At 38.8% G+C, this 17684-nt stretch overlaps 1 protein-coding gene across 1 annotated transcript in view; it reads right to left on the minus strand.

The window, feature by feature from the left end:
* Positions 1 to 1938: 1938 nt before the first annotated feature.
* Positions 1939 to 17684, minus strand: part of ENPP1 (ectonucleotide pyrophosphatase/phosphodiesterase 1) — a 53780-nt gene continuing 38034 nt past the window's right edge. Inside the window, exons 17-25 of the mRNA XM_035321884.1 lie at positions 15438 to 15525; positions 12207 to 12382; positions 11609 to 11660; positions 9022 to 9176; positions 7649 to 7784; positions 6573 to 6653; positions 5577 to 5709; positions 4695 to 4851; positions 1939 to 3827 (exon numbers count right to left, since the gene is read on the minus strand). Coding sequence (XP_035177775.1) covers positions 3660 to 3827; positions 4695 to 4851; positions 5577 to 5709; positions 6573 to 6653; positions 7649 to 7784; positions 9022 to 9176; positions 11609 to 11660; positions 12207 to 12382; positions 15438 to 15525 — 1146 coding nt within the window. The 3' untranslated portion in view covers positions 1939 to 3659. The remainder of the gene's footprint in view (positions 3828 to 4694; positions 4852 to 5576; positions 5710 to 6572; positions 6654 to 7648; positions 7785 to 9021; positions 9177 to 11608; positions 11661 to 12206; positions 12383 to 15437; positions 15526 to 17684) is intronic.

Raw genomic sequence — 17684 nt, forward strand, 5'->3', positions numbered from 1 at the left:
CATAGCAGCCTTTCCTGAGGCTGGAGGCCGGCGTGGTGACTCATAGTGGTTCAGTGAGGGACTCGGACTCTTTTCCAAGGGCGTCTGAGTCACAGGATACTGAACCTGGGCTGGTTTCCTGTAATGCAGAGGTTCCCAAACTACAGTAGACGCACCACTCATGATGCACAAGCCACCTCAGCGCGGTGGTGGTAGGCTGGAGACATTGCTGTTGCTGCTGCCACTGGCAATGGTGGAACCCAAACAAAATATTTGGAAATTTCTGCTTTAGGAAGTTGCTGGGCTCACATTCACTCTGTCCTTGAACTCCTCTAAAGGGTAAAAATGGCTTTCCACAGCACAGTGATAAAAGGGCTGGATGTAGTCCTCACCATTCACCCTGGGATGGGTTCCTAGCCCTGTTGTGGTGCTGCTGTGGGTACAGCTGCAGGGTGACCCTGCTGTAGGAGAAGCCCCTCACGGTGCTGTTACCCCTCAGCATCCTCTCAAGGGCGGTAGGATGTGCCAGCTCGTCCTGGCACAGAGGCCTCCTCAGCAAAAGCACTTAGTTTTGCTGCAGATCTCAGAAGAAGTGAGGCGAGAAATGGGGCCTTTCCTCTTAGCTGAGTGCCCTAACCACAGAGCCACAGATTTAGGCTTTGTTTGCCACTCCTTTTTGTCTTCTGGCCTCCATGAAGCTCATTTTCCTGGAAAAGGGAAAGTGCCCTCGCCTGCAGCAGGGGAGTAGCTCCTCCCTGACTGCCAAGCCTGGTTTATAACCTTGCATTTAAAGGGATAATTATGTATGTCGAATCTCCTCAGCCTAAGGACAGCCAGATGCCCAGGCCACCCACTCTCCAGCTGAGACCAAGCACCCTGGCAGGTGCTGATGGCAAATGGCTCTTGTGCGCTGGGTGGATGCAGCGGTTCCAGCGTGTGATGGGTGTGTTGTGAGCACGTCAGAGCAGGCCTTTCTCAAATACAGGCAGACACATTTTGCCTCATTTTATTTTTAAAACACTTTGGACAGCCTGGGGTGAGAGCGAGAAATCTGTCATGTTAGTCAAGCATATACCTCACAGTCACTGAGAGGGGAGCAGCCAGCAATATCAGCCTGAAAACCTCTGAAGGCACAACTCCAAGGGCATTTTGTCAGCAGCAAAAACATCCTGAGAAATCCTCTCCCCCACTGCTCATTCCTGCCCCACCATCCTAAAAGATTTAGTAAATAAGTCAAGTTATGGGAAAAAATAAAAGCGTTTATTCACAACACTGAGATGACACAATTGCACTTTTTTTTTTTTTTAAAAAAAAAAAAAAGGCAAGTATGATGAAATAAAAGAAGTATAACTATTTACACTAAGATGAAATCAGGATAGCTCTCTGCTCTGACAAGTTGACTTGGAAAATTCTGGCAAGGCCACATTGCACACTCCTCTCAGCAACTACCCTGTCTTGATGACTACATCAGCTTTCACAACCACTCTCCCATCCAAAATCTTCTCTAGGTCAAACCAGCAGTCAGCTGCTCCCTGAAGTCCATCCTGTTCTATCCTTACCCAGGAGCTAGGCTGGCCATGCTGCTTCTCAATTGAAATTGGCATTGCTTCACTTTCTGAAGGTGTTAACATCCCTGTCATTTGCATTCAGGAGATGATACCAGTTCTACCAGGTGTTAGAATATTTTGTCCCAAGAGGAAATAGTTTTATCTCCCAAATTTACTGATTCATTGATGTATTTAATTGAGATTATCTTCTGTTGGAGCTTTATTCCATGCCAATCAGAATCAAAACCAACCTTGATAAATGAGATTTATACGGAACTTCTCACCACCTCTCGCCTGAAATCAGGCATCAACGGTCAATAACTACTACAGGTTAGAAGAGTTATAGAGTGCTATATACGTGTACTAGTATTCAACTAGTCAGTAGCAATTGGTACAAAAAAGGGTCAAGAACAGCATACATCATCCGATGTTTTTATTGGTCACGGGCAACATTACAAAGCAGTTACACTGAATAATGCTGTCACAGTCATGTCATCATGTGAGGTTGCTACAACACATTTAAATTTCACACAGTGAAACTACTTTAGAAAAAAAATGCTTGTAACAGAAGGTCAAGAAAATACACTTGGTTAAAGGAAAAAAAAAACGGTCCCAGGATGTCAGCCCACTCAAACTGAAGTTAATGGGAAAGCTTCTATTGACTTCAGCAGGCTTTGAATCCAGCTTCCAATATGCCCTGACCAAACTGTAAGGTCAAATGCCTCTCTCTGTTCAGTCGCAGACTCTTCAGTTTTCTAAAATACTTGTGCGTGATGTATTTTCTTTCTTTTAAAATGAGAAGAACATAAATGTGTAATTGATTATGCCAAACTTTATACATAACAGAGGCAATTTTGGCTCGTCAGTTTTAGAGACAGTGGGAGAATTACAAAGGCAAGAGCATGTGTACTAGAAAAGGAGGGAGTTTCTACACTTCTGAGTGCCTGTAGCAGCTGTGTGTGTGACCTGAGAGCTTCCAAGAAAGCTCATGACATGCTTCTTCAGGATTTGCCTCTAGCAGTGTCTGCATTCAAGATAGGTAACTTATGTGAGCTGGAATTTGGATGATGTAGCACTAAAGAGACAGCTAAAAATGTAGCTAGGATCTGGCTGTTTGCTGCCAATGGACAACTGAACTGCCTGTGGGCATTTACTGCAGTGATGAGAAGCAAAATCTGTGCCATTAAAGAAGATCATATTACCATTTTAAGGCAACAATCTTAGTGCAAAATTACCTTTTCTTGGAGGAAAAAAAAAAAATCAAAACCACAAATGACATAATCATATACCAAATCTAAAAAGGCATCTTTGCTTTAGGAAAAAATCTATTTTACTTCAAATTAAACTTATATTTGATGTAAAATTATTTCTGAGAGGTCAGGTATCTTTCTGATTTTTTTTCTAATTTTAGGTGACTTGATGCATCATATTCAAAATACTTCTGAGGATGCATATACAACATGCAAAATACGCTTCAAACTCTCCTCCAGTGTTGGCAACGCTAGAGGGCAGCATCATACCAACACTTCACTGCTACCAACACTACCTAGGAGCCTATTCCTTGCTGGGGAAGTTTCACGAATCAGTCTCACTGCTAACCTCAATATAGGTTCTTGCACTACAATGCTGCATTATTTTATGAGACCAAAACAACGCTCAGAATGCAATTCATGCCTCAAGGAAAACTGGAGTAGAAAGGTGCTGCTGCTGTTTGTATTTCAATGGTCAAGAACATAGTTATTTCCCCCAAACTGTAAGATATTTGCTAATTATCTGCTTTTAAAGTATTGATCATAACACCTACCTCATAAATCTCTCCTCCAGTGCATGTAAAAGATATTTTTTTAGTTTGTGTCTCAGACTGTGATGATCAAATGCCAATAACATTTAATAATGGACATGGTTTACCACATTCAAGTGGGAATGACAGGAGCTGCCATCCTGTGTTATATACAGAGTCCATCAGGAGTCCCTGAGATACAAATATGGCACCCACTCTCCTCCCTACTGGCATTTTGGTCAAGAGAACTCAATAAATGTTCCAGCTTATTTAAAAAAAAATGTTTTCATTCATTAAAAACAGTCTATTTACAGATCAGTTGTGAAATGGACAACAACATTCCATAGGAAAAATCAGACCGTTTCAAAAGTTGGTAAATATGTTTTTAACTGTAAAATCTCAGATACTGGCTGTTTTCTGTCTTGATAGAAGCTGAGTCCTGTAAGTAATTCTATATCTCTGACCCGAGCTGTGTGAAACTTCATTCTCTCTTCAACCCACAAAGACTCAGACTTGTCATCCTATTGGGAAAGAGGAAGAAAAAAAGGGTTTGTGAAATGTAATTGACTAATTGACTAAATGTATGTCAGGGAATAAAAACAACATTTTAATGTTTTATAAAGGCAAAATGCAGTCACTGGTGGCAAAGATCTAACAAATAGGAAGCACTGGCTTCCACAAATAGTTATAATCTTGCCTGAATTTAGTACTTGCTCTTAACATCCTTAAGTACACAGAACTTCAATCTGCACCAGTTGAAAGCTGGTGAAAGTAAGGAGTGCCATGTGAAATCCAACATCTATTCACCATCTCTATCATGAAGCTGCTGCTGAGAACTGCATTTGACTTGGGGAGTGACTTGTGTAGATCTGCTCCTTAGGACAGGTCAGCACACTTCACATGCTTTGCTCTGGTTTATATGGAGAATAGCTATGTGGATTCCCATCATAATGCCAAGGCACCTGAACTAGAAGCAACCAGTGCTGTTCAAGACTGTGTCTTCTCCTTTTGGGTATGCATTTGATCTACAACTGAACCTTCTTTGTGGATGAAACCTTCTCCTAAGAAGCCTTTCAGCCTTCTCAGATGTTACGACTAGATACTGCTGCTACAGAAAGTTATGTATTTATCACACTGATTCTCTTAAAACATTCTCACTACTCCACTAGCTATAAGTTTTGGTCTTTGAACAGAAAATGCCTATTTTCACATTTAAGCATATATACACATTTTAACATAATTCTGTTTATAAAAATGCCTTCCCTCCTGGAATGATCATGATAGACTGCAGGGTTTTTACAGTCTTTAATTAGCTAATCGCTGATATTCAAGCAAAACAAGTTCAAGCCTGGCTTCTGATGTGTATGGGGACTAAACAGCCTACTTACTGCGCAGCTTTCACTGTTGTCTTCTCTGTGAGGCACAATGAAAGACAAGGCATCTAGAGACCCTTCACACTCCAGAGGAGTTTCAGAAGTATTTTTACAACTAGTCAGTACAATGAAGAAATGACTTGGAACAGGAACTTCTGAGTTACCCCAGTGTCTGAAATGCATAAGATCTTTCAGTAAATCTACCAAATCATACTTGTACAAAGAACAAATGGCAATAATCGGCTATATTCTGGCATTCTGACTTTACCAATCCATGTATTTAGTTGAAAGAAAACTAAGTCCTGGAAGGAAAATTCATCTGTAATCAAAGTTAACAGTATATTCCAGATAACAAGTTTGGCGTGTAGGCTGATCCAAATGACGAGTTTGATGAGGTATAACAAGTAAGAACTGATTTATCATAAAAAGGTGCGGGAATTTACTATCTGTCCGCTATCTTAAACCAATTTTGCTAGCTGGGACTAACTACTACATTTGTGCTGACAACTTAGTAGTGGAATACTGCCAGATACATAGGCTCAGAAATATCAACCACAATACTAGGGATAAGACCCTGCCTCATCCACTCATAGAGACAATGTCATAAGTTTTCAGGCTAACAGACGTTATTCCACACGCAACAGCTTCTCTTAGACTTCACTGTCAGGTTTTAGGATGACACATTTCTAGCATGCATTTTCTATGTGTTTGTTGTTTACTTCTGAGCTTTACACAGCTCTGTCTGTTTAGAGACATTTTACTGCCTCTCTCTGAACTGTCATAACCTGACAAGGGTCCACCTCAGCAAGATGCCTTCCTTGCTAACGAGGATCATAATTACTTTATAACTTCTAATGGTGTAAAGAAGCAAAGGATTACAATGCAAAAGATTCTCACCGTTTCACCTTTTCTGGGGTATCATACAGCCCATCAAAATCATAATCAAACACAGGACCACTGACTACATTGACACCATTTCTGGCTGCAGCATATTCAGGCAGCAGGTATTGATGGAAGTAGTTCCATAACACTGAAACACAGCAATTGAAGTGGTAAGCATCATCTCCAGGGTAGGAGATGTTAATATAACTGTGCAGAGTTTTCAGTAGAGTACAGACAGGCACAGTAAGCTAGGAAAATAGTAAATTATACAGGTGTTCACAGTTTTCAAAGGCTACATCTATCATGGCTAGCATTTACACTCACATCTCTATTTCATGTGCACATTGTCAGTTTAGATGTACATGCAACGTCTCCTTACTTATATAATTTTAATTCAATTTAAGAGAGAACTACTGCTCCATTGCAAAAAATAAAAATAAAAAAAAGGGCACCTCTTCTGTCCAAAGGAAGTGCCATACTTATTCTTCTTTTCACCAGGAATGTGCTTAACCTCCCTTAGCTGACTGCCTCGTGTCCACTCTCACCAAGGAAAGCCCAAGTCTTCACATCTTTTCTGCCAGAGATTTGATTATTTTCCTGCTTCCTTAGTGATTGAGACCCTAAATTTATGCCTGGAAAGTCATCTGAGATTAGGAGATGTTCCTAAAATAGAAGTGAATTTAACTCATATAACTATATAACTGGCATCTGGGTTCTCTAGAAGACACTGTATAAAACCTTGTTCAGATAGGTAGGGAAATGCAAGCAATAATATCAGGCATTAAATGGAGACATCTATACTACAATCCTGTGCAAATAGCCAGTTGATTAGGAATCATAAGCTCACAATGGTAGGTCTTTGTCCCACAGGTGACAGGCCTACTTCAAGGAAATTTTCACCTATATAAGAAGTCCACAGTCCGGGGAGCTCTTATTTCACAGGGACAGCTGTATCAGGGATCTTTTGCATGGTTTGGAAGCAAGCAAGATATCAAATGCACAAATATATACCTTTAAATGCAGGATACATTGGCACAATGTTGCTGGTAAGCAAGGCATCATAGTGAGGTTTCTTTGCATCTGTCATCAAATCTAAAATCAAAAAGGAATTAATTACTTGGATTTGTTACTTTAAAAGCATGAAAATGCAGCTTTAAAGATTAATGTAATGATGTTAACATGAAGCTGACCTAACTTCACTTCTCAAAGTTGATGTGGGTCTCAGTGGTAACTTCAGTGTATGCTGAAGTTTCCAATTACAAAAATAAAATAATTTGAGCAGCAACACTAACTGAACTTGTCACAGAGGACACATCTTTTAACATTTTAAAATATCAGAACAGGTTTTTGAACTGGGGGGAAGGGTATAAAATTCACTCCAGGAATGTCAGACCAACTTGTTCTGCCTATAGAATTTAGGCACAAAAATAGGAGTTCTGTTTGACTTTGCAAGTTACACTTGATGTGGATGTTAAAATAACCCACTACTCAATACTTTATGCAGTAAAATGGATGTAGAATACTTCCAGATCACATCAACAACATACAACGTAACCCTTTGTAAACAGCCAAATATTTTTGTAATATGCTTTGAGAACCAGAGCTGAGCTTTTCAGACCAAATATTGAATCCCTTTACTAAAGACCACATAGGGCATGTAAGAGTATATTTCAAACATAAAATAAACTTAGCATGTCAGTTTTTCACTTAAGGACAAATGCATCAATTTTACTTTGGGTAGTTTCAACTAATTCCTGTCACACAAAGTGAATTTGCAGTTTTTTAGTTTGCCAGACTTGACTCATGTTTTACACATTCCTTCCAGTTTCTTCTGTGAGATGCCATGTTAGAAACATGACAAGTTGAGAAGCTTTCGGGAAGTACTGAATGACCTTGGACAACCCACCAACTGCTGAAGCACCTGCAATGTTTTTCTTTCTCATGTGATAAAAAGAACTGCAATAATTCAGCAACCACTGCTTCAAACTCTGATTAATCTATCAGTAACATCTATAAAAGAGTATAGCTACTGCATTACAAATTATTTAAATCACATATACTGTAAACAATGAAGGCAATGTATTTACTTGGAGGAGAAAGGAATCCATAAGATAGCCGAGGATGACTGTTGTAAAATGAACACGTCTGGTTATGATTTGAAGGAATACGAACATCCTTGTGTAAACAGCTGGAGATATCTTCTGACGCAGAAAGCCATTTGTCCTGTTGAACGACAAGAAAGTATCTCATAACTCATAGGGCCTCAGTACCACTGGCAATGGTCTCCCCACTTCCTTGTAGATCTGCTCTCTCCAGAAGGCAAAAACCACAGCTCATGCTGAGGAACAGGAAGGAATCAAAGCCAATCCTCACAAATACAGAAAAGTAAAGAGAAGATCATACAAAATGCCTTTTTATATCTCATACGTATTTGAACTCAATACTGAGGCCACTTCTCTTCAATATCTTTATCAATGATCTGGATGCGGGGATCAAGTGCACCCTCAATAAGTTTGCAGACGACACCAAGTTAGGTGCGTGTGTTGATCTGCTCAAGGGTAGGAAGGCTCTGCAGGAAGATCTGGATAGGCTGGAATGATGGGCTGAGGCCAACAGTATGAAGTTCAACAAGGCCAAGTGCTGGATCCTGCACTTGGAGCACAACAACCCCATGTAACACAACAGACAGGCTGGGGGAATACTGGCTGGAAAGCTGCCCAGCAGAAAGGGACCTAGGGGTATTGGTTGATATTCAGCTGAATATGATCCAGCAGTGTGCTCAGGTGGCCAAGAAGGCAAACAGCATCCTGACTTGTATCAGAAATAGCATGGCCAGGACTAGGGAAGCAATTGTCCCTCTGTACTTGGCTCTGGTGAGGCTGCACCTCACCTACTGTGCTCAGTTTTGCACCTCACTACAAGAAGGACAACTGAGGTGCTGGAGCATGTCTAAAGATGGACAAAAAAAGCTAGTGAAGGGTCTGGAGAACAAGTCTTACGAGGACCAGGTGAGGGAGCTGGGTTTGTTTAGCCTAGAGTAAAGGAGGCTCAGGGGAGATCTTATTCTACTTTTTACAATTATATTAAAGGAGGCAACAGCGAAGTGGGGAATCAGTCTCTTCTTCCAAGCACCAAGTGATAAGACAAGAGGAAATGGCCTTAAATTGCACCAGAGGTGGTTTAGGTTGGGTATTAGGAAAAATTTATTCGCTGAAAGGGTTGTGAATTGTTGGAACAGGCTGCCTAGGAAAGTAGTTGAGTCACCATCGCTAGAATTCTTCAAAAAAATGTATAGTTGTGCTTCATGACATGGTTTAAGGGTAGACTTGGCAGTGCTAGGTTAAGATGGATAAGATGATCTTAAAGTCTCTTCCAACCTAAATGAGATGCGTTCAGGAATAATTTATCTTCACGCTTATTACTTTTCAAAGTTGCTTCTAACCTTTATTCAGTTACTTACATCTTTGTTAATGGTATACGCATTCCACAAAGACATCCTGTAGTCCTTGCTGTACGCATTTACATAGCGGTAATGGTAAAGTAGGCAGTAATTAAGTCTCTTCTGCAGAACTCTGGGCCGTCCATAGGGCAAAGTAAGTTTCTCTGTCTTCTTAACTAAAACAGAAACAGTGCTTGTTATGTTTCAGTCAATACTGTTTTTTGAGAACGCTCCTCTCTTATACACCTACAGTTGCCCTAGTTTCTAATTACCAAACAGAGAAGTCACAGTAATGGAGTAAAAGAAATTATTTTTTGTATCAAATCTAAATGAAATACTGGTTAGATCTTCAGATGTGGGTGGACTTGCCTTATAATGACTGCGATAGCCACAAAAGCTTTCTTCTCTCTCTCTCATGGGCCACACCTCTTTTGAAAGTTTGTATACAGAAATAAATATCTCCAAGCGCTTTATGTAAGATATTGCACAAATCCTTGCCTAAGACATTGCCTTTTAATATTGATTGGCCAACTACCTCACCCAACAGACGAGTGAAGACTTTGCTTTAAAACCATAAAGATGGTATGTGGGATCAGAAGAGGAAAACATATTAGACATAAGCTGAAGAGTAAAGCAGAGTTAGAAACAGAATTACTTTATAGTCAATATAATTTATCTTAAAAAGAAAAAAAAGGTAACTAAAGAAAGTCATAAGAAACACATGCTCTTGCAATCACCTGCTGCTGTCAAAAGAAAGTTTCAGGTCCTTCCTCCCCAGCCCCCAAGACAGATTTAAATTTCATCACAACATTGAAAACTTTATTTTGCTGACTGGAAACAAACAAAAAATAAGTTCTTCAAGTTTCTAATTCTCTGATGTAAAATAATTTAATAATGTTCTAGCTTTGCTTTGTTTTTTTTATCTTAAATAATAAAAATATTACTTTGCTACTGAAAATTGAAGTATTTTCAATTATTACACGTCTGGAATTATAAGGAAGGGTATCAAGGCTTCAAATGATATTTTCTGTTACATAGTTCACTGCCATCCACAAATCTACAACTTCAAGGCAATTGTTTTAAATGAGGAAATTATCAATTAATGCTGCAGTTTTCTTTCTCACAGTAATTCCACATCACAAAGAATGTCAATATTATGACATTTACTTCTCTGTCCATGAAGGAAAAGGCAAACATTATTATTTTTTTTTTTTCATAAAACTAAATATGCAGTTAATACCTCATTGTTCTCACAGGCCGCTAAGTTATAGCGATCAAAGACAGAATATGAAAAGGTAATTAATAAACTCTAAATAGTTTTAAGGAGTACTGAGTCTGGCTACTAAATTTTCATTATCTGTGGTAATGCTTTTTATAACTAGTAAGTGCACAATTCGTACAGCTTAAAAGCAAATTACTGCTATTAAGATGAGTGCTAACAGGTCTCACGCATAATCCAAACCCAGATCCCACTGTTTCAGAAATGTAGATTGAGCACCTTAGGTTCATATTTTAACAAATGGGACTAAAATGGATTATGTGCCTGGCATATTTCTTCAACGCCAGATTCAGCAGGGCACTCAGGCTTCTACCTACACATTAACAGCTTGTTTTAGGGAAACTGCTTACCTTCTATGGGAAAAGCACATACGTCTGTATCTTACTAACTGGATGTCACTGTGTGCTCTCATAGGTGTTACAATACTGAAAGATTTTTTTAAAGGACTCTGGGACATGCTTTAAAAAGATGCCCTGTTGTTAGTGGAAAAGACTCAAGAAAACTCTGCCCACGTTTTGTGCCAGGGCAAACTATACGAGTCAACAGAGGCTTAAATTAGTCCTGAATAAGCAGCAAGTATTGCTGTATGCCTGCCTGTAGCTGGCATACAAATCCAATAGTTAATAGTGAGGTACAGTGGGGTGTCACCAAATACAGAGAAACAAGGTTTCTCTGAGAGAAACAAGGTTTAATGAGCAAACACATGGCAAAGGCCTCTATCAGCTTATTTCTCCTTTTGACAACCTAATCATCTTGATTTCACTTTTTAAAGTTATTAGTATCAAGGTATTAGTATGTTCCATTTCAACTTGATTTTCCTTATTTACTTATTGTCTTACTTGCTTCATGCTCAAACTAGTCCATTTTGTTTTGTGAGTCATGAGCACATTTACCACCTTGCAAACTGCAGCTTAAATATGGCATGCATGTGTCCATAGTTTGAAACACAGCAGAATCACAACAAGCAATGACTTAACCCTGTGTAACAACCAGATCACATGAATACTCCATGCTTCATTATGAGTGTGCTGGTGTCACATTCTTGTCAGATACTTCCCTATACAACACATTTGCTTTACCTTCTGGAGCAATCATTACCTCAGTGCTGGAAAATTCCTATGTGCCATAGAGACACATGTACATGAATAAGCATTTGAGAACAAATGGTTCAGCAGGACTGCATCTGAATCCCAAATATATACACAACGTAACTATAACCCCAGAGTAGTTCAAATAATTTTATCCCATGTATTTGAGATTAAACATTTCATGTTTTTAATCATTCTTGCATTTTTGTTATCATTCTATTCTACTAGCTAAAGTTCTTACCTTCTGTTTCAGTGAGATTTAAACGCTGCTGAAAATCCCTTACTGGCAAACCCTGTAAGTATAAAGCAAAAACATTGAGATTCTCTTATGTGTTCCACAAAGCAAATTATGAGCTACTACTACACTTAAAATAACAAATGTTAACACTTCTGTCTTGCAAGGTATCTCTGTACAGAACTCACTGACATCTACAGGAAAGGAGCTATGGAGAATATTCAGAAACATGCTTTTGCCACAGGCAAATCAACAGCTTTGAAATACACAGCCCAAGGACACACCATAGTCACAGAAGGAAAGCTTCAACATAATTTAGTGAAGCAAGAACTGAACACTTTTCCCCTCAAAGCTTGCTTCTGCAGTGTTTTCCAGGATCTTCATAGCTGAATGTGTCTTTACATAAGAAAACTGCAAAAATGAACGTGCAAATACAGGCTAGTACCCACTAGCCCCAGGCAAGATTTCATTTTGATCTGAGACTAGATCAAAAACCAGATATAAAACAAGCTGAAAAACTACAGGGTAAATAGATAATCCAGAGTCTCACTCTGAATACAACACAGACATCTGCCTCCACAACTTCAACCATTACAGCACATACCACTGTCCTGCAGGAGCAGCCAAGGCTCATTGGAAAGGTTCTTTGTCCCACAGCAGAGCATTCAGAAGGATGGATAGTTTCTTTGGGATGCTGAGGGGTGTAAACAGGATTCCTTAAAAGATGGTTTAACAGTCCATGGGTTCCATTGTTTGGGGCTGGTTTCAAATCAAGCAAGTCTACAAAAGAATTCAAATAACAGGATGAAAAAAGACTGTAACACACTGCTGCTTGTATTGTGATTACAGTTAAGGGTGATTAAAAGTATGGGAGAGTCAATAATCCTGCACCGCTTCAGAACAACTGAAAGGGAAAGCAATGACCCCTTTAAAAGGAAGCACAAAATTCTCAGCTAGGGCTCAGGATAGTATTAGTCTGCTTTGCAAGGAGGGACAGAACAAGAACAAAAAATGACAGAGGTTTACTTCTGAAGGGAAGTGAACATGCAGCATCCAAGCATGCAGTAGAAGACAGAATGGGAATCTCAAACACGTAAAGCCTGTGGCTACACATTTAAGTTTTGGGACATAAGTCTGGGGGCTTTTTTTGTTGGTGGTGTTTTTGTTTCTTTCTTTCTTTGTTGTAGTTTGTTTTTGTTTGTTTGTTTTTTTGTTGTTGTTGTTTGTTGTTTTGTTTTTTAATTATCTGGAAATTAATAAACTTCAGTTAAACATCACTAAAAACTGTAGAACTGTAAAAGAACCAGCATAGAACATGGGTTCTGTTTAGCACCGAACTCTTAAAATGTTAATCTTCAAAATTCCAACCAAAGCAGAGTCTAACCATAAAAAGCATCTGTATTCCAAAACCACCTCTGCAGTTAAGTTAAGTCAAGCAACTAAAAGCTGCCTAACACCAATGCTCAGAGACGCATCAGGCAATTTTGCAAAGCTGAAAAGACCAAGCCCCACTTCATGTTTAATCCTCACTAGGATTTGTAGATTTGTTGTTCCTCCAACTACTTCATACTAAACCTATTAAATAATGTTTTCAAAGTACAGCAGATGATGAGACAGTCTTGTATCCAAAAGCTCGTTGGTTAGATCACTCACCTAGAGCACAGGAGTTCAGAGCTCAACTTTCCTTCCTACAGGTGGGAATTGAACACATTTCTCCCTGCACTGTGCCATTCATATTATTACCTCATTCCCTCCAGAATAAGCTGCTTTGCTTTGGGAAGAATAAATCAAGCTTCCTATAGCAGTCCCTGCTCCAATGAACATCTCAAACAAAGCAATATATAAAATAATAATCAATAAATAAACAAACCACACCACAGAACCAATCCTGGAACTCACATCCCCAGTTCAACAGCGAAATTACACTCTTATCTTCTTATAATTTTAATTGGAGCATCCAGGAACTCACAATATCTGAGAAGCCCCGAAGTCTAGCAGTTTGAACGCTTTGGAAAACATGAGATGAAATTCCCTCATTCAGAGGAGACAATCAGTTGCACATATCTGGTGTTCATGATCACTGATGTGCTGCATAAATTGGAACCGTTCTTTCTCTAGCTGCCCTTTGAATAAGGTGCACCCTAGGAACCCAAATGACAAGAGAAAGAAGATGCCTTTCTGCCATCCAGAACCGCATCTAAAGCCCTTAGCAAGGAAAAGGTTTAGGAAGTTGTCTCACTTCATCGTTTTCTACCTAAAAGTTAAGTTGCTGGCTTCCAACTCTTTCTGTACAGGATGGAAGAAATCTGTACCTCCGTGAATACACATAAGATGTCTCATCTATCACTGAACTTGCTTCCATGAGATGCTAGTAAGGACTCTACCCCTCCCCTGAGGCATATACAGAAAGGAATGGGGGAGTATAAGAAGGTTCTAGGAAATCAACCACTACATGACAAGACATCAAAACATACAAGGGTATGCAATATACACTTCCTAATGGCCAGTTTTCTATCCCAGCAAAGAATTTAAACATGTGGTTTAAATACGGTATACCTGAATATTGCCACTGATCTCAAGCATGTGCAGTGTTCCCATTAAGTGCTTTCTGGATCAAACCCTTTGGCAACATATTGTCTCTCACAGAAGCAGGTGTTAGAGCAAGCATGGATCCTGGCAAGAAAGAGAAGGAGGCAGGAGAGAATGGAAAACAGGTGAAGACCCCAACGGGAATAAATGAACTCTGAAAGTAGAAAAACTAGTGGTGGGCTTTGGGAGAAACCATGAAATAAAGAACGAAGGAGAACGGACACGAGAGGAGGAAATAACAGTCACATTGTATTTGAAAGGGGAAAAACAGGAGGGCAGCCAGGTCTGATTTTCTGAAATAAAACCCACTTCTCTGGTACACTGAAGACCATAGAGGTATAAGAAATGGGGAACCTAAGTACTGCAGCTATGCAAATGAAGAGACAGTGAACTTTAGAGGAAGACTCTAAAGCCATGGACCTGCAAGCTAACAAGATATTTTCAGACCATTAAAAGACAGAAAAGGTACGTTTGAAACAGCTGTGATATCAAACAATGAGAATGGACAGGGAAACATCCAAATTCAAGTATTAAGAGATACAATATATAAATTGAACAAGTGACACAGACATAGGTGTATCAGGGAGAAAGTTTGTTACATGACTCAAGAAGGTATGTCAATTTCAAAAAGAAAATCTCAAATACAGTTAACTGAATTAAAAACATCTAAATCAAGTAATTAAAATTGAAAACAGAGAAAAGGAAAACAACAAATAAGAACACACATGACAGAACTCACAAGAAATTGCTCAAGTGCATGAAAAATTGGATGGGGCAGGGGGGACATGACTCAGACTTTCTGGAAATGAGCTGCCTGGCAGCTGAACCCATATCCTCATAACCATTACTGTGATTGCTATTACTACACTGCCTGAATAAGGTCACCTGGGGGATTAATATTAAGTTTCTAATTAAATAGGAGAGAGAAAGGGAGGGTGCCTTCTTGACAAGAAGGAGATTGTAAAGTAGGCAGTTTTAGTACTGGTGAGCCAGTGGCATGCATAGGGACTGGTGGAAAATACAGATATAAGCAGCCTAACTTGCACAGCCTGAATAGTTCTCAATCATTTAGAAGGTGAATTTTTCTCAGAAAAACAAACAGCTTTTAATTAATGAAAATCAGCATGAAATCTTAAGGACAGTTTTCTAAGGGCATTTAAAAGTTCATTATTAAAAGAAGATTCCTAGCACCCAAAACATATTACGTTTTTAATGAACAAAGGAGACCCCCACTGATTGTACTTACCACACATTAAATTATATACTTCAATGTTTTCAAATGGATCGACCCGAGTTCGAAACTTGAATCCTGGTCCCAAACCAATGAAGATAGCCTAGGATTCACAGAGAAAAGTGGAATTCTCTCTCAGGCAGGTTGAAACCGAAAATACCTTCACAGGCTGCATTTTCTTCCAAAACCTTATCGTTACTTTAGCAACGGAAGTATGGATCAAGTTAAAACATCCTTTTCTCTAAAGAGTTTATTTTTCCAGTAAAATGCATGTAATCAGATATTTGAAAAGACATAGGAATAATTTTAAAAAACAGTAAAGGAGTAGTAGGAAAACCAATTCTGTCTCGTTGCCTTTAAAAAGATGCCGTCATCCATTTATGAATTTCTTTGCTCTCCTCTGCTTTTGAAGAAGTTAAGCTCATTCTCCTAAATGATTTGAGTGATTTAATGAAAATGTTCAGCCAAAATAACCATTGCTGTTCATGCCTTGTTGTGGTTTAAGCCAGCAGGCAGCTACACGCCATTAACTCTACTCTAGCTGAAACCAGGACACATGTAGACAATTTGGAAGCTTTTAATTTAAGTCTGTGAAAACAACTATTGGTATCAGTGTTTTAAATAGATAAAGGAATTCTGAGATCCTAGACTTCTATTTCTCATTTGCAGCTGTTTATTCTTCTTCTTGTACCACTTCCTGAGCTTTGCTGGCACAAGCAGTTCTATAGCCATACGGCAAACCTGATCTAGAAACTCAGTCAGTTCAAAACATTTTTTTTTTCTGCTGGCTCTTCTTCATCTGATTCACTTCCCAGACTCTGCAGCCACGCAAACCCCATAGAGCAGGGTTCACTGCAGGACTAAGAGCAAGGTAGCATAGGCAGCAAATGCTTAAATTCAACTGTTGTCAAGACAATTGTTTTTAAACTTAGCCTGAGATATTCAGGTAGATTTGTTTGTTTGTTTTTAAGTAAAGCAGCTTGTGCACATCTGCCATGTAAATATACTGAATGAGCATCGGATGCTTTGCATTCTACAGATCTCAAAGCTCTTTGCAAACAATGCAATTGTCTCATTTCATAGCTGTGTAGCAAAAATAGAGGCTAGAAATTCTAACTTCTTTTTTAAGATGTTAGCATAATGCAAGCTGTTATTCTGCAATTGTTGCTACCAAAACCTGTAGCCTAACAATGTACTCAAGAGGCCTACTCACAACTAAATGAGGCAGGAATACGCTACCTCCTTTCTGTTGAACTGGGCAATTACACAGTATGAAATCTATGCTGGTATAATGTAAGTTACAACAGGATAAGAAAGACCAGCTAAAAACCGACAATCCCAAGTCTGGCAAGAAGTTTGACTTTATTGTTAAATTACTGTAGAAAATTTACGCAGTCAAACTGTAGCAGAGAGACTACAGTAAGCTGTCATTTGGCATCATGTGGCCCTATTGGTTTAACCCAGGATTAGGTATAGAAAAATCAACATATTTTCCATTGTCAAATCAGGGAAGAAGAGTAAGCCTGGGAGGATAAACTGATACACAATTAATACAGGTTTGACTAACAGTTAACAAAATAAGTTGATGTCAACACTAAATATTTCTATTTATCATAATTTAATAATTTATTTATCATAAAATAAGTCTTTTAAGAGTAAAATCTATGTTTTACAAGGACTACATAGGTCTTTTTACAACACTGTTTAACTCAACTGTTAGCAGATTTTATCCTGAAAAATAACTTTTTTGAAATAGAGTATCGCCTTTCGATAGAGACCAAAGCAGAGAATAGGTTAAGTGATTTGCCCAAATCAGAGGGAGCTGACTGAGGATATGTTTTCATGTTTCTCAAGTTTAATATCCTGTATTTCCTTTCCATTCCTTATTAAAGAGAAGATATTAGGGACTCTGTCTTCAATTTAAACATGACTGACATGCTTAACAGCAAGGCTACCTCAGAACAGTGTTACCTAGGCTATCATGAAACAATAGAATTATAGAGTTGGGAGACCACTTGGTCAACTTATGCAATAAACAGAATCAAAAATAATATAATTCTTTCTGCAAGTTGTGTGTCTGAACAGTTCTTAGAGTATTCCTGTGGTGGGATCTCCATAGACTTCCAGGTCAAACTATTCTACTCTATAATGATTTAAAAGGAGTTTTCTAATAATCAAATCCATTCTTCTTTACTGTTGTTTAAGACATTTACTTCTGGTGGTAGTTACTGTGGAAAATGGAGAATGGACCAGCCTTAGAGA

The sequence above is a fragment of the Oxyura jamaicensis genome, chromosome 3 (genome assembly GCF_011077185.1).
Source record: "Oxyura jamaicensis isolate SHBP4307 breed ruddy duck chromosome 3, BPBGC_Ojam_1.0, whole genome shotgun sequence".
In the NCBI taxonomy this organism is placed as follows: Eukaryota; Metazoa; Chordata; class Aves; order Anseriformes; family Anatidae; genus Oxyura; species Oxyura jamaicensis.